At 45.7% G+C, this 15,170-nt stretch overlaps 1 protein-coding gene across 1 annotated transcript in view; it reads left to right on the top strand.

Moving 5' to 3' along the window:
- LOC146857017 (TGF-beta receptor type-2-like) overlaps window positions 1–15,170 on the top strand; it is a 375,128-nt gene that overhangs the window by 282,019 nt on the left and 77,939 nt on the right. The window contains exon 3 of the mRNA XM_085647505.1: window positions 1,980–2,188. Within this exon, the coding sequence (XP_085503631.1) occupies window positions 1,980–2,188 (209 nt within the window). The remainder of the gene's footprint in view (window positions 1–1,979; window positions 2,189–15,170) is intronic.

Raw genomic sequence — 15,170 nt, 5'->3', positions numbered from 1 at the left:
ACGTTCACCACTACAGTTATCTTGGCGCTGAATAACAAATGTTTGTTGTTACCCAACTCAATGGTACTCATTTTATCGACCTCAGATGGATGAAAGGCTGAGTGGACCCGCCAGGATTTGAACCTGTGATCATGAGGTAGAACCCAGGCCCCTGCAGTAGACGCAGTAGTCCACTGAGCCACCAGACCCAGCTTCATTGCAAATAAGGTTCATCTGGAACATGTAGGGGAACTGATGGCGCACACCCGAGGGAGGATAAGGCAGTGTCACATTGGGCACATCTAACATATTAGAGAAGGAATGTCTGTAGTGTTTAGTTTCCTCAGGGGAACTATGGCTGACTAAATGCAGTGCACATGTCCTTGATCCACTTAATTCAGTATGTCTAGTCACAAGCACATTTTCTGTCTTGTACCTTTTCTTTTTCTTGTTTTATTTCTTCCTTTTCCCTCTTCTCTTCTTTTTCCTTTTGCCCTTTTGTTTCTTGCTTGATATCAAAATATAAGCACTGAACTTTCGCATGTTATACAAGAAGACCCTGAACCTGAAAAATTGATCATTTAATATCCTGGTTATAATTCACATACTATACAAATCAGGGCTATTGTCGGGTTTGGATATTGTCTGTAACAATATAAGGTACCACGATTGATGTCTAGAAATTTTATACAGAATTACAACACATAAAATAATTTGAAATGGGGAAGAGGGGTTCCCCAAGATGCATGTTGGCCCTGCAGATCCCATAAACTGTGAGGATACCGTCTTAGATACACATATTTCTTTTGAGATGTGAAGATTAAAATATAATAACTAGTTCTCAATGTCCAAATGGACGCTAAGAGGTGGGAGAGCTGACCTAAGGGATGGCTGAAGACTCTACCCAGTGTCGGGAGGCCATGGTTTTGGGAAACCCATATGTCAGGGCTGAGCTGATGGGGCCTACCACATACACCAAAAGCCATGGCGAGTTTTGTTTTAGGGCCTCTGCGCTAAGAGTCTACTGCACTTGGCCAAGGTGGAGAGGCTCCTGAGGGCATGGGTGCTGGGTGGAGGGCACAGGCCTAGGCTACATCCTATACCTAAAGCTTACTGCACATGACCAGAACTGGGTACAAGATGTGAATACAAGCCATATCCCGTGCCCCTAGGGTGCTGTGCATTGAGCATAGCTAAAAGGCATGCCAATTGGATGCATGGTGTCGGGCAGTGAGTGAATGTCTTGGCCACTGCCAAAGCCATGTGTTCAGTACACCCATCTATGTATTTGTTTATGTTTTCCTTGACATTATATATGAGGTCATGGGCAGTTCATGGTGATCTGAAACCAAGAGGTGAAGTTAAGGCATTCCAGGCTGAAGGTTCTTGTTCAGTAGGAGACAATGGTTGTGGTATTCTAGAGGGTAGCTAGTGGTAGCAGTTGGTGTTTGCAAGCCCCGTAATGTAACCACTGTAACCACTGATCCTCTACATGTAACCATGCCTTCAACTGTTAGTAGTTGTAATAGTTTTAATAGCTAGCCCTTAATTAATTTGCTGCTGCCTCATGTTTTCAATGAAGATTGTTCAAAAACATGCCTTGACTCATCATCAAGGCAAACCAGGAATTTCACACCCAAGTCACCAGTAAGTCCTCATTTATTCCCGGGGTTTCACCCAGACGATGTGGCTGCTTGTAGCAGACAGTGTTGAGATACAGCACACAGGTTCTGATTGGGATGGTACCTCTATGAGGCTACACATAATTAGGGCTGAAATCAAAATGTTCTGGTCCAACTGGATGAGGTAAGAGCGCTCCATTATTTGTTATTTGCATGCTACTTAGAAAAGCAATATGTGTTTTCCTCATACACCCTAAGTGCTGAATGTGGGCCCCTGTGTAACTTTTTTGTGATCCTTGGAGCTCAAGAGTAAACCCTTAATTAATGGAGGGGCTGTGGGCACCTGTATATGAAATACAACTGTTTTTCTGTTTCCAGGAAGCAGGACAACCCCAAAGCCAGCATTCAGATCATCACCCTGTGCCACCTCCCACATCTTCCAGTAGAGAACGTCTTGGTTCAAAACTACAACACCTCCCGGTGCCTCATGAGCCAGCAGCCCGCCGAGAAGGGCCTGCTCTACGTCTGCGGCTGTGTGGACGAACAGGAATGCAACGACAAGCTGATCTTTGAAAACCACATGAACGGTGAGAAATATCCCCGCTCATATTTTCATTTGACTAGTCTTTCATGGGGCTCTTCAAAAATCAAATCTTAAGGTCTTCCAGAAGTAAGGGATATTGCAAGTACGCTTCAATTTGAGATACACTGTGATACTGTAAAACAAATTGATGGATCCAGTCGGTAATTCCCTGCTATTCCGAAGGATATTTGTGTATATGAACGGTCTGTGCAATGGAGTCAATGAGTACACATGAACACAAATGCTAGGATACCAAGGGTTAGAGAGTGATATTAGATGTATTCTTTAAGCATTCTAGCCTACTGGCAAGGGCAATAACAAATGTTAATAGCTAAAAAAAACAATGTTATGGACTATAACAAGGGATAGGGCCTTTAACAACCATTATTGCTGAAGGCTATGATGCTATTAGAGCATCCACCCACTGAGGCTAGAATGTTCTAAATGAAAAAGTGAGAAACAGAAAGACAAACATTGAAATGTTGGAGCAGATGGTCTGTACCAACCATTATTAGCACCGTGCCACGCCATTATCTTCAGCTGAGCTCTCAACATTCCAATGTTCTAATGCTTTTTTATTTGAAAACCAAATTCAAACCTGTCAGCCTGTGGCTCGGGTACCTTGTTCAGTTCACCAGTATATCAGCTGTATGTGGAAAAATACTTTATTCCATATCTTTACCATATCTCAGTTATATATGGTATCCATACCATTTTCTGCCAACTGTTTCTCAGCATACTACCTTACAGTTCAATTTAACATCACACTATTCGATCATCGTAGATTAGTTCAATTAGTTTATGGCCATTGCTTGCATACGGTGTGCATGCACAAGATGCGCCACAAATAAAGCACATCTCTTTTTTCTGAGCTTGATTGCAAACAAGCACTGTACAAGGGTATTCTGTACATAATGGGGGTATAGGGCTAAGGGAATTGGTGTCCACTGGGTATTGTATGTATTGTAGTATTGTATTGTATAAACTTTTATATAGCACAGCTATCACCCAACGGGTATCCTGGCGCTTGGAGACCACGATGACGTACAGCGAACAGAACGACTGGACCACTGATCAGGAATGTTGCTACCTGCTCCTGGCAAATAGCCAGGTCTTAAGGTTCCTCCTAAAGTCCAGCAAAGAATCAGCTTGTCTAAGGTTTTGGGGGATCTCATTCCAGAGACGTGCTGCTGCCATACCAAAAGCCCTACCTCCCATCCTTGCCAGCTTTACTCTAGCGATGGACACCAGGCTTTGGCTAGTGGAGCGGAGGAGTCTTTTGGGCTCGTACCAGGAGAATCGCTCTCGTATTGGTAGCGGACCTATATTGTGTAGTGCTCTGTAAACCATACACAGAGACTTGAATCTAATTCTGTCTTTGATGGGCAGCCAGTGTAGGTCCAGTGTAGGTCCCTCAGCGCCAGAGTCGCGGAGGAGCTGCGCTGTCTCTTAAGAGCCAATTTAGCTGCCATAGACTGGACTCTTTACAACCCCTGCAGGATGTATTGGGGAGCACCCAAATACAAGGAGTTGCAATAGTCCAGTCTACTCAGAATTATGCTTCGGACCACTAAGGGTCTTGCCTCGCTTGGTAGTAGAGGAAGAATTTGCAGAAGAGCTCTCATCAGGGCAAAACAGATGCCGATTGTTTTGTTGGCCTGGGTTTGCATCTGAAGGTCCTCATCCACCATGACCCCTAGGTAGGGCTAGGTGCATGAAGAACTCTGGTTGCTATCAAAGACAGATGAGGTGCTCCTTGAAGAGGCAACTGTTCAATTATTTTCTGAAGTGCAAGAGCAATGGGGCAAGCCTGATGTGTAGTTTTACAGCGTTCCTTAAAGCTTTTGCTAATTCAATGTTGCACTTCTTGATTTTGAGTCTGATGATTTCTGGCTTTCGGTGTTATTGCAATGTCCTGAGATGGGCCGTTTTTCTGCTAGTTACCATGGAGTGTTGGTTGTTACAAAATTGTATGTGATGCAGCAGGTCTTTTAAAATTATGAGGGCCTGCTTTGTCAAGATTCATGTTTCTTCCCAACCTGGCCATCCATCACACTGTTAGTAATCTTCCTTCTCAGGTCTCATTTCCTACCTTGCCCATCTTGAACACCTCACCAACCTGCACTCTGACTGCATGTAGCAACACACCTCAATGACAGTTAGTAGTGGTGCGTGCGTGGGTGAGTTTATAGAATGTGTGCACATCATGTGCATGGAACCCACCAATAAGGTTCTGATTCTTACACTGATCAGTTGCTAGTGGTTTACTGAAATAAAGTAAATTTGCTGGGGTGCTCACATCTCATCTCCCTGAGAAAGTTGTGTATGTGCATAATTCTCTGTTTTCAGACCTGACAGACTCAATGTTTTTACAACTAAACATCCTGAAATTCCTGAATCTAATCCATTCATCTTTCGATAGCAGTTTTTAGCCAGCTGCCCTTTCACTGTCCTGTCTTTTTTTTTACCAAACTGCTGACATTCCATCTAATGGCCATTAGCCTACCTAATCCCAAATTTGAAGCCAAGCGAGAAGACAAGATGTAATCTACTGGTTTAATTGCTGATTTTAGAGGTCTATTTGAGGGATGCATTGCATAAACTAAGAGAGAGTTGGTCTGCGAGGAAGGAGAGGAACAGCAACTGTAAGCCATTCTGGCATGTGAGGAAGGAACTCAGTGTGAGGGGCATTCTGCTATTCAGAGGCACAAAACTCATTCCCCCAGGTACTCTGAGAGACAAGATTATACCATATGGGCTTACAAGTCATCTTAGCATTGTGAAGACAAAAGCGCCGATAAGACAGGGTTTCTGATGGCCTCCATCTGATGATGGATATGTTTGTTTGTGATTGTGTTGAGTGCTGTAACAGTGACAAGATCTCTAAGATGGCCATCACTTCAACGCAGAAGGAGCATCTTCCTGACTCCCTATGGTAGGAGGTCGCCATTGTTTTCGTTGGCCACTTGTGTGGGGAACGGTTTGTGTCATATCTTTTTGTTCTAGTGGTCTTGTTCTGTAGGTAGCTTGGAGGTTAAGTGTGTTGGCGACACTAGTTCTTGAAGGTTCAAAAGCATTTCTTGAGGGCATTTTTCAAAGGGAGTATTTTGCAAAGTCCTTGTTGGACAATGGAGTACAATTTTGCTCCACAGTGTCATCCATAAAAATGTGCATTTTGCCATCCCAAAATTAATGGGTGCTAAAGCATTTTAACAAAACTTTGAAGTGAACGGGTTGCCTTAGAAGGAAGAGCTTAAAAATAGATTGGTGAACTATAGGAAGAAGCCCTATTCGACCACAGGGCATTCCCCTTTTAATGGCATGTGGGGCAGAACCCAGGCGCCCAGTTGTTTCATGCTTGGATGTCCTAGTACAAAGGGTGTGTGATTGCCTCTATGCATGATGATTAAAGAAGGAGAGAAGTGTTTTTATAAGAGAATAGAAAGTGTGATTTTGATAAGAAGCATGTCACGAAGACTGAGCTGATCTAGGTAGGAGGTTAGGTCAAGATACGCATGTCTGGGGGTTGTGCACCGTGTTCCAGGTTTTTTCACCCTATGAAGGTCGTTAAGGCTTTTAAGAATGCCATTAATACCAATGACAGCAAGATCTGTTACCTGAGTTGGGTTCCCCTGTGTCCAGGTTCTACTCAGAAGAGCGTGGATGAAAGGATGGACAACATCGTGGTAAAACCTCCTCAGTGGCATAGAGTCCGCGGGGAATCGCACCTCCTTGTAAGGAGAGACTACAGAAGTACAAGAAAGGGGCAGAAGCCTGAATATGTAATGGGTTTCTTGTAGCCCAATTTACACTTGCACTCCTTTTTCAGTTCTCCATCATATAATCTTTTGGTTATCAGTGTCATTGTGTGGAATGTGTCTCTGTACCCTCTGTATCCATCATTCACTGTTTGGCTGATTGGGCGATTCTTAAGGTCCTTGTCCTGTTTTTGGGATATATGTTTTAAAAGGGGAAGAACTGTGGTTTCTTAGAACACTGGGTTTGGAGCCCTGGACTGGGATGCAGAACTCTAGGGTGGGATGTAGAACTCTGGGGTAGAGGAGTTCTTCGTGTAGCAGCTGGAGCTGTGTGAGGTCTTATTCAATAAAGCTCCTACCATAACCTACTTGCAGGGACTATGAGCACTTTTTTTAACCCTATCTTCCACAGAGCCACAAAGAATCATCATTTGATTTACTTTTTTTGTATTTAGGCACATAAGGTCTAGTGGCCACTGTATCACATTAGCACTTCCTGCTGTGTTATATAGCATTCTATGACCATCCTTATTAATCCTTCGTAAGTATTCCCCCTCCAGCCTTTTCAGTTCTTCGTCTGAGTCCTGCAATACTACTATCTTCACTCTAGCTTTTGAAATAACAAACACGTTCACCTTCCCGCTAAACCATTGTGATTTCTTCTCTTAATGTCTTCTCTTAATGTCTCTTTACTTACGATAGAGTGTGGATTTTAAAATCTGCCAGTATTGTTTTGTGTAGTATGGCTCTCACTGAGAGCCAGTTGCGTGACTATTGGAGTCTAAATCTGGTTATCAGATAGCAGATTTTCCCATTGCTAGGAAACATTCCTCTTGCAGCCTGAATGTATCTTTTTCTGGGAGAGTCATAGTCTGGTTTCAAGAAGGCCCAAACAAAAATCCAATGTACATATCTCCACGCATCTTTTTGGGGCAGGCCTTTTGTGAATTCATGTAACTTGATCAGGCCCCTTTGGGGATTCTTAACCCACTAGACAGATCCTTGACCCAGTCTATTATATCACTTAAGACACATCCAGGACTTTTCAAAGACTGGACTTAAGATATAATTTCTAAAGCAAACCAAGACCATAAGTGACATAACGCTGGATCCATTTGCTGTGTCCATTTTGTAGGTTAGCTTTTAAAGCAAAGTGAACATAAATCTATTGCAATCGTTCTTCTTGCTGTTTTGAATGAGGAGATATTTTTCATCTGCTATTTATCTGACTTCTGTATTGACTGTGGCCTCTTTTTTGAGTCTTTGATATCCCACCTTAGGTCCCATTGGTGTCGAGAACGGGTCTTCAATGTCCATATTTTATGATGGTTTTCTGACAGTCTTTATGCTTGATGAGAGGGTGTAAAATCATGGCTCTTTGGTATTCTAACAAAATATTGAAATGAAAAATATTTTAGGTGTTAGAAAATGGATTCCTGGTTGATTGGGGTGTGAGCCCTGGTCAAGCGGTAACCACAATCCTAGTCAGGGTAAGGCACCAGCAATCCCCAAATTAACCTGTGCTCACCCTCTGTTAGCTTGGCACAGAGCAATCAAGCTTAACTTGAAGGCGATGAGTAAAGTATTTGTCCAACACTTAAAACATAAAACAGTGAAAACACCACACAAAAAGATTCCACACCAGGTTAGGAAAATAGAGCTTAATTTAATAAACAAAACAGGAGACAAAACTGACAAAAATCCAATAAGTAGAACTGGACAAATGAGTTTTCAAAAAATAAACACTAAAATAGCGCTTAAAAGCAATAAGCGCTTACTTGGGATATCTGGTTGCACCAGACTAGGACAAAGTCAAACGTTCTGCCGACTGCGATAGAGCGCGGACCGGATACAGGGGCCCAGTGAGGCCTGCTGAACAAAAGTACCTTGATCTTGGCTGCATGGACGTCACAGAGGTTAGCCGAAGCGATGTATCAGTGTCGATCCACGCAACAGGGACAATGCGCTGGTCCTGATCTGCTCAGCAGCAATGATGCATCATCTCTGATGAGCGAAAAGCTGCGATGTAGAGATTCGTTCGAGGATGCCATAGACGGATGTGCAGCGGTGGTTCCAAAACAGCAGCGGCTCACACAGGTAAACGCTGTGGGTCGGTGGGGTGGGGGGTAGTGGAATTCGACATACAGCGGAAATATGAAAACTAAATAAATAAAACCACTTATCTTGCGCTTGCCGCATCGCCAAAGTTGGTGCCCATTTATCTCACACTTGCAGCTTTCTGCTTTCTCTCTGTGTCACAGGTTTTCCGTCATTCTCTTCCTACTTGTTTCCCATTTTCTTTTGCTGTGGGTCAAAGTCTGATGAGGAAACAGAAGTGCCGGTCCTCAGAAATGAGTGCCAGTGGGCCCCACTTGCAACCACTGGCTCAAATTAAGCACTGGTTACATAAGCACTTCCAGTGCTCACTTTATGTGATACTGCCCTATGCCTCTCTTCCTGTGGAGCAGCGGTGAGATTGCTACACTGAAGATTTAATGGGCTCACCCTCAGGATGTCCTAGAAAAAAAAATATGTATATTCTCCCTTTCCAAAAAGTATAAAGAAATATTATGATGCATGAGATCATGCAGTGTACGAGTGCTGCACCACAAAGGGACTGGACATCAGAAAGTGGTTTTTTTTGCTTTTCTCTTCAATGCTTTCTTGTGGTAACATTTGTTTCAGACGTTGTTCAAAAGCGGTGCTCTGCCACTAGATACAACCTTGTAACCGTTGCACAGATGTGCAAATCAAGTAGTAGTAGTAGTAGTAGTAGTAGAAAACTTTATTTGCCCGAAAAGGCCATGAAAGTAAAAATATCAAAATACACATGCGGAGCAGCAATCACAAAGTCAAATGGTATCACAGTAATAGAGAGTCACAATCTGCTGGTGCAAATAGGTGAAGAATAAAGGACTTCAATTAAAGTGTGTAGTGACTTGGCACGTGAATGTATGCAGTACATCATTTAGATAAGAACATTGGTGATAGAAATGCGCCCCGAACAGAAAATACAATTACAATCCAAATTAATCTAAAAACAATTAAAAACATTATTAGAGAATTTACTCACCAAGGAACCAGGACAACAGAGCTAAAGAATTTGTAGATACAAGATCCAGGTACTAAGCAGCAAATACATAAGCAAAGCTCAATTCAGTAAAAAGGTGTTACAACAAAATATACATACGGATAACATAGTAAAAACACAGTCATAGCAAATACATCAGGGCCATAACCTTAGAGTCGAACCCTATCAAGCAGCCTTAGTACCCACACAAGAAACTTGCATACATTAAATACATATTTTATGTGAAGCTTAGAGTTGAAGATACAAAAGGGCAGGCATGTCCTGGTGAAAATCCAGGGCTGTAAAAAGAGGTTTTAAAAACTTGTGCCGGAGAGATTTCTAAAGTGGGCAAATAAGTACAATGTGCAAAGTGTTGCATTTAGAGGTCGAATCAGAGGAACATGCGGGTGGGTCAGAGTACTTATACAAGGTTACCTCAGGATAAAGCAGCTGGTGAAACAAACCCAACCTAAAGTTAGTCAATAAACGCCGCTGATAGGTGGGCATTTCAAGGAGAAGATATGGCTCCATCCCAAGTAATCACTGCATTTGTCATTGTGAATATACATGCAGGGGAAAAAAAGCAAATGAAGGAGAGAGAAATGAAAGAGAGAATAGGGAGGACAAGCAGAAGCGCAGAGAGAAAGAAAGAGGCAGAGGCTTAGACTGAGATGCACTTTATGTATAATTTTACTCCAGTCCTTGGTACCCTAAATATGTGGCATAGCCACTGCTGTACATTATAAGGATATTGCAAGTCAAGGAGGAGTTCAGTACCATAGAGGACTTCGTTTATAAGGTTATGAAACTCCGAGGTGACTTGAAATATTCTTTTAATGTACAGCAGAGGGTGTTTAATTTCATACATTACTTAATCACGCCATCACCTGTCCTATAAAATGCTTTACTCCTTGATGTCTTGCTTTTTCATGTTCATTGCATGCAAGATGAATAAAAGCAGAATCTGTACTGAGAAATTACACACAAGGAAAGGCATTTAGTATTTTTTGCAAAGAAATATTGGAATCAGTTTAATGTAAATCAGGTTAAAAAACGCTGTGACTTAGATAGTGTAGAATCATGCAGAGATTCTATCTTTCCAGAACCAAACTATGGTGTGAAACAAAAATAAACATGTTGCAATAACCATCTCCTTTCTGCTGGTCATTTTGTTTTAGAAAATAAATATATCAGTACAAGGAAAAGCCAGTTCCAATTTTCTTTGTTTAAACTCTGGCTGTAATTATGCTCTTATGCTCCATGATCTGCTTTGGCCGCTGACTTTGGCAGCAGGCATCGTGATATCAGAATTCAATTGTAATAACTTATTACAGTTGAGCAGCCGCATCATTTCGTTATTACAGGCTACTAGAGCCATCACAACTCACCTGCAATATGGAAGTTAGAGACTGACTTCAGTAAAGGGATTGCAATTTCCAATGTGTTATGAATGTGTATAGGCGCTGTTGGGCTCTTTAAATGAGAAAAACCTCAGGGCCTCTAACACTCAGCTCTCAAGGAACACAATGTGCAGTGGGGTTTATGTAAGGGTCCTTGGGTGGGATGAAGCAAGCAATCTAAGGCTTAGCTTACGAGAGCGTGTGTGGCGTGAGTATAGGTAAGTACACACAATAATCTAAGTAGAAATAAAGTATAAATGTCCAGCCAAGGATTGTGTGTACTCAACACTTTTACTAATAACGTATGTGCATAAAATATAAACTGTGTAAACAGCCAAAATAAAATAGAAAATACGTAAACCCAATACAACACATAAATAAACACAATACCAAGTATACAGTAATGGCATAAGGACCCTCTGATCCTGCTCCGAGGTGGTTAATGTCAAGTGAAGTCATTGAACACAGTCAGAGAAGATGTAATAATAACTCAGATATATAAAACGTGTTAACAGGAAAAACAGCTTAAAACAATGGAAAGTATACAATAGACAATACTACACAATACATCATCGTCCATTTTGTTGCAGTCATTGAAGTCATCACTAAATAGTTTTGCTTCACCCTCACCCTGTGCAAGTGTATATATGCCTAGAAGACATCTTGTTCTGTCTCGTCTTGTGGCAGATATCCTTGGGGTGTGCAATAGGGTAGCTAGGGGGGCGTGGAGAGCAGTCTGCTTTGAGCAGCACTGTTTTTGGGGGCGGCGGGAGTTGTGTTCGTCAGACGCCGTCCCATCCCCCCCCCCCCATCCTCCCCCCCGGAACAAGTCGTCCGTCGACCACCACATAACCCCCTCCCCCCGCTCATACCTGCACCCGTGCGCCAATCTTAGGGGCCACCCGGGGTGGCAGTACATTTAGCTACGCCGCTGGGGTTGTGTTGCCTCTTAACTCTTGTTTTGCTCTTCTTTTGGTGTTTAAGCAGTGGCTGAGTGTGGGGCAGAGATTGTGTTTCCTTTCCAGTTCTGGAATTGTGTTTCAGGTAATAGTGAGGTGTCCCCCACCCCTGCTCTTGTGGGGCTTGAACCCGGGCTTGTGTTCGTCTGTAGCATCTTCTTAACTAGTGTAGCTGTTAAAATGAAAAATCGTTCACTTTGTGATAGCTGAAAGTTGGTACCAACATTCGTCTTTGTAATAGTAATCATATAAGAGCAAGACCCCACGTGGATCTTGCCTGTGACGTCATATAGGCTAATAGAAATCCAAGATGGCCAACAAATATCAAAAAAACATTTTGGGGCATATTCACAAGGAACTATTGCCGCGTTAACGGCACTTTATCGCTGCCAAAGTTGCGATAAATCTATCGCCCCATTCACAAGCTGATGTTAACAGCCCACAGCACCAGTTTACCTGCGATAGCAGCCGCAAAAAACATCGCCACAGAGGACCCCCGCAACTATCGGCAATGAGATGCAGAGTAGGCGTTCCCGTGCCAAAAGCCATGACAACACCACTCCACAACATTCACAACGAGCAGACAGAACTGCGATAAGAACACGAAACAGGCGATAAGGCACGTTAGCAGCAGGAAAATGTCACCTGCTCTGACCTGGTGCTAAGTCGGAAGTCAGCCTGCACGACAAAAGGGAGCACAGCCCACAGCCACGCCTGAAGAACAACAGATGCACCCGGGCAACCGAACATGCAGCCCAGAGGGCCGAAAGGGAAACAACACCCGCAGCAACCACCCTCAGGACCCCCCTCCCCCCCCCCCGGACAAAGACATGGCACATCAGCTACACCCAATCACGTACAAAATTATCCCCATGATGTTGCAGAATCACAACTGGTGAGATGCATGTGTCGTCACAAAAATGAGCATCACATATTCATTTCCGAAGCAACAAATCAAGCTTTATTAAAATTAACACAGAAATAAAATGAAGACACATTTCGTCTTCCCTCGCGCCAATCCATAGGTCACAGCCAGCAAGACAAAGATCATGATGACAAGGTGTGTCCTACGCACATCAGAGGACAGAGAGAGAGCGAAGGAGAGGGAGAGAAAGAGGGGGAGAGAGAGAGAAAGAAGAAGAGAGTGGGAGAGAGAGAGAGAGGAAGAGGGAGAGAGAGAGATAGAGAGAAGAAGAGACTGGGAGAGAAAGAGAGGAAGAGGGGGAGAGAGAGAAGAAGGGAGTGGGAGAGAGAGAGAGAGGAAGAGGGGGAGAGAGAGAGAGAGAAGAAGAAAAGAGTGGGAGAGAGAGAGAGAGGAAGAGGGGGAGAGAAAGAGAGAAGAAGAAAAGTGTGGGAGAGAGATAGAGAGGAAGAGGGGGAGAGAGAGAGAGAGAAGAAGAAGAGAGGGGGAGAGAGAGAGAGCGCCGCCCCTGCGCACCCAGGCCACACTGCTCACCTGCTGCTACTGGTGTGTTTCCAACCACTTGCCTGCATGTAGTGCAGTCCATTAGGTCACACATCTGTGACAGACCCGTCATCTGAAACAGAGTCCAGATACATGTTGGCACAGTACAAACAATCGCACAAGGCAACATCGCCTGCCCGTCCATGCACACCCAGACAGAGGCACCTCAGCCCTTCCCGCCGCCCATCGGAGCATGCCCACCCATGAACACCCAGGCCGTACTGCTCACCTTCTGCCACCGGCATGCAGACAGGAGGTCCCACCACGTGCCGCTGCAGGCCAACAGCCTAGGGCCCGTGGTCATGGCACACTCCACACCATGCCGTCCCGCTCTGCAGGTCACCAGGTCTCATGTTTGGTGCTGGGTCTTGATTACTCCATGGCAGAGGACATACCAGGGCACCCGGCCTCATCGCAGGCTGCACATCCGCTCAGCCCATTAGGTGCCACCAACTCTGTGATCCCGGACGCAACACCATGTGGTGGTAGGCCCACGCTGCCCGCTGGCTCTGGCCTACACAGCGGTCCAGCAGGGCACACAAACCTGAGCTTTTCGGACCGCCGGGACGGGGCATCATCGCAGGTTGCACACCCGCTCAGCAGATTAAGGTGCCACTGACTCAGTGCACCCAAAGTCACCGTCCCGTGGCGGGGTGCCTGTGCCGGCCGCAAAGCTCCTGGTGCCACTAACCCTGTGCAAGCCCAGTCAGCGCCACGTGGTGGCAGGCCCGTGATGGATGCAAGGCATCGGGTGCCACTAACCCTGTGCAAGTCCAGTCAGCGCCACGTGGTGGCAGGCCCGTGATGGACGCAAGGCCTCGGGTGCCACTAACCCTATGCAAGCCCAGTCAGCGCCACGTGGTGGCAGGCCCGTGACAGACGCAAGGCCTCGGGTGCCACTAACCCTGTGCAAGCCCAGTCAGCACCACGTGGTGGCAGGCCTGTGACGGACACAAGGCCTTGGGTGTCACTAATGCTGTGCAAGCCCAGTCAGCACCACGTGGTGGCAGGCCTGTGACAGACGCAAGGCCTCGGGTGCCACTAACCCTGTGCGCAACAACTCATAGGCCCATTGTGATTGAGAACCGTGGAAGGTCCGTTATCCAGTCACCACTGGCAGAGGGGAATGTGACGTCGTCGGCCCCTTATGTTGGCGGAGTCACATGGCCTGTGACGCCTGTGCCAGATGGGTGTCATGGGTGTGCGTGCAAACCTGCCCTCAGGGAGTGGTTGTGAAATGCGGACAACTACACCAGTGACCTGCACACCACCAGCGAGTATGCCTGCGACGGGTAGCAATGAAGGCCCCCCCGGAGCGTAAGAGGAGTGGTCTGGCCTGCCGTATGCCAGACCAGCGCAGGGCTTGCAACAATGACTCGTGGGATCTGGGCGTGGTTCAGTCCATGTCTGGACATGGAAGTGACTGATGCGTGTTTCCCTGTTGTAGTGTTCACGGTACCCGGTACACAATATGCTATGTAGCACCCTCTAAATGGCATCCCACAGGATGAGCATCATTGACGCAAGGGACATCACTGTCCCTACATTCACCAAGACATTCATACATGGATGATGAATGACATAACACAGCAGTGCGTCACTGGATGTGTATTGCACATCCAGTGCAGTCCTGCAGCTGTAGCGGTACAGGGCAATGCCGAGCACACTACACACTATGGGCCCGTGGAGGGCCAGCCAGAGTCCATCCGGGGATGACAAGTCCTGCGGAAGAGGTAGGGTACAGTCCGCAGTGTGGTCGCCGTGTCATTGGTCATCAAACAGGATATGGCAGTCCATGTCGCTGTCCAAGGTGAGTGCATCGAAGTGTATCAGGGTCAGTGGTAGGTCATGGGGCCATGTGCGGCACCAAGCAGGAACAGGCCAGGTGGCGAAAATGAATACTAGTGCCTTCTGATCACAAACCCATCCACGTCATCATCCCCGGATGTGTGCTCTGCCCCACCTGTGGGTGTTGCAGTACCGGCTGGGGCACTGTGTGCCACTGACACATCAGGGGTCGGAGGAGGGTTGTCGGCCGCACTGTGTGGCAGTGACACATCAGGTGCTGGAGTGGATACGCCTGCCGCACTGTGGGGCACTGACACACCAGGGGGCGGAGATGTGGATGGTGTGGGGTCAGCAGCATTCATCAGCGCCATGCCTTGTGGCAGCAATGCTATGATGATGGTCTGCAGGGCATGCTAGATCCCAGCTACATTTTGCTGATGTACAGCGGCGGCTGCCATCCTTTCCGCATCCATCCGCACCATGTCCTCCATGAGCATCCGCATGTGAGCCAGCTCATGGCTGCTATCGCTGGAGCCCCTCAGAGCG

The sequence above is a fragment of the Triturus cristatus genome, chromosome 3_2 (genome assembly GCF_964204655.1).
Source record: "Triturus cristatus chromosome 3_2, aTriCri1.1, whole genome shotgun sequence".
Taxonomy (NCBI): Eukaryota; Metazoa; Chordata; class Amphibia; order Caudata; family Salamandridae; genus Triturus; species Triturus cristatus.
The sequence above is the reverse complement of the archived record's forward strand: the minus strand, read 5'-3'. Positions and strand labels throughout refer to the sequence as shown.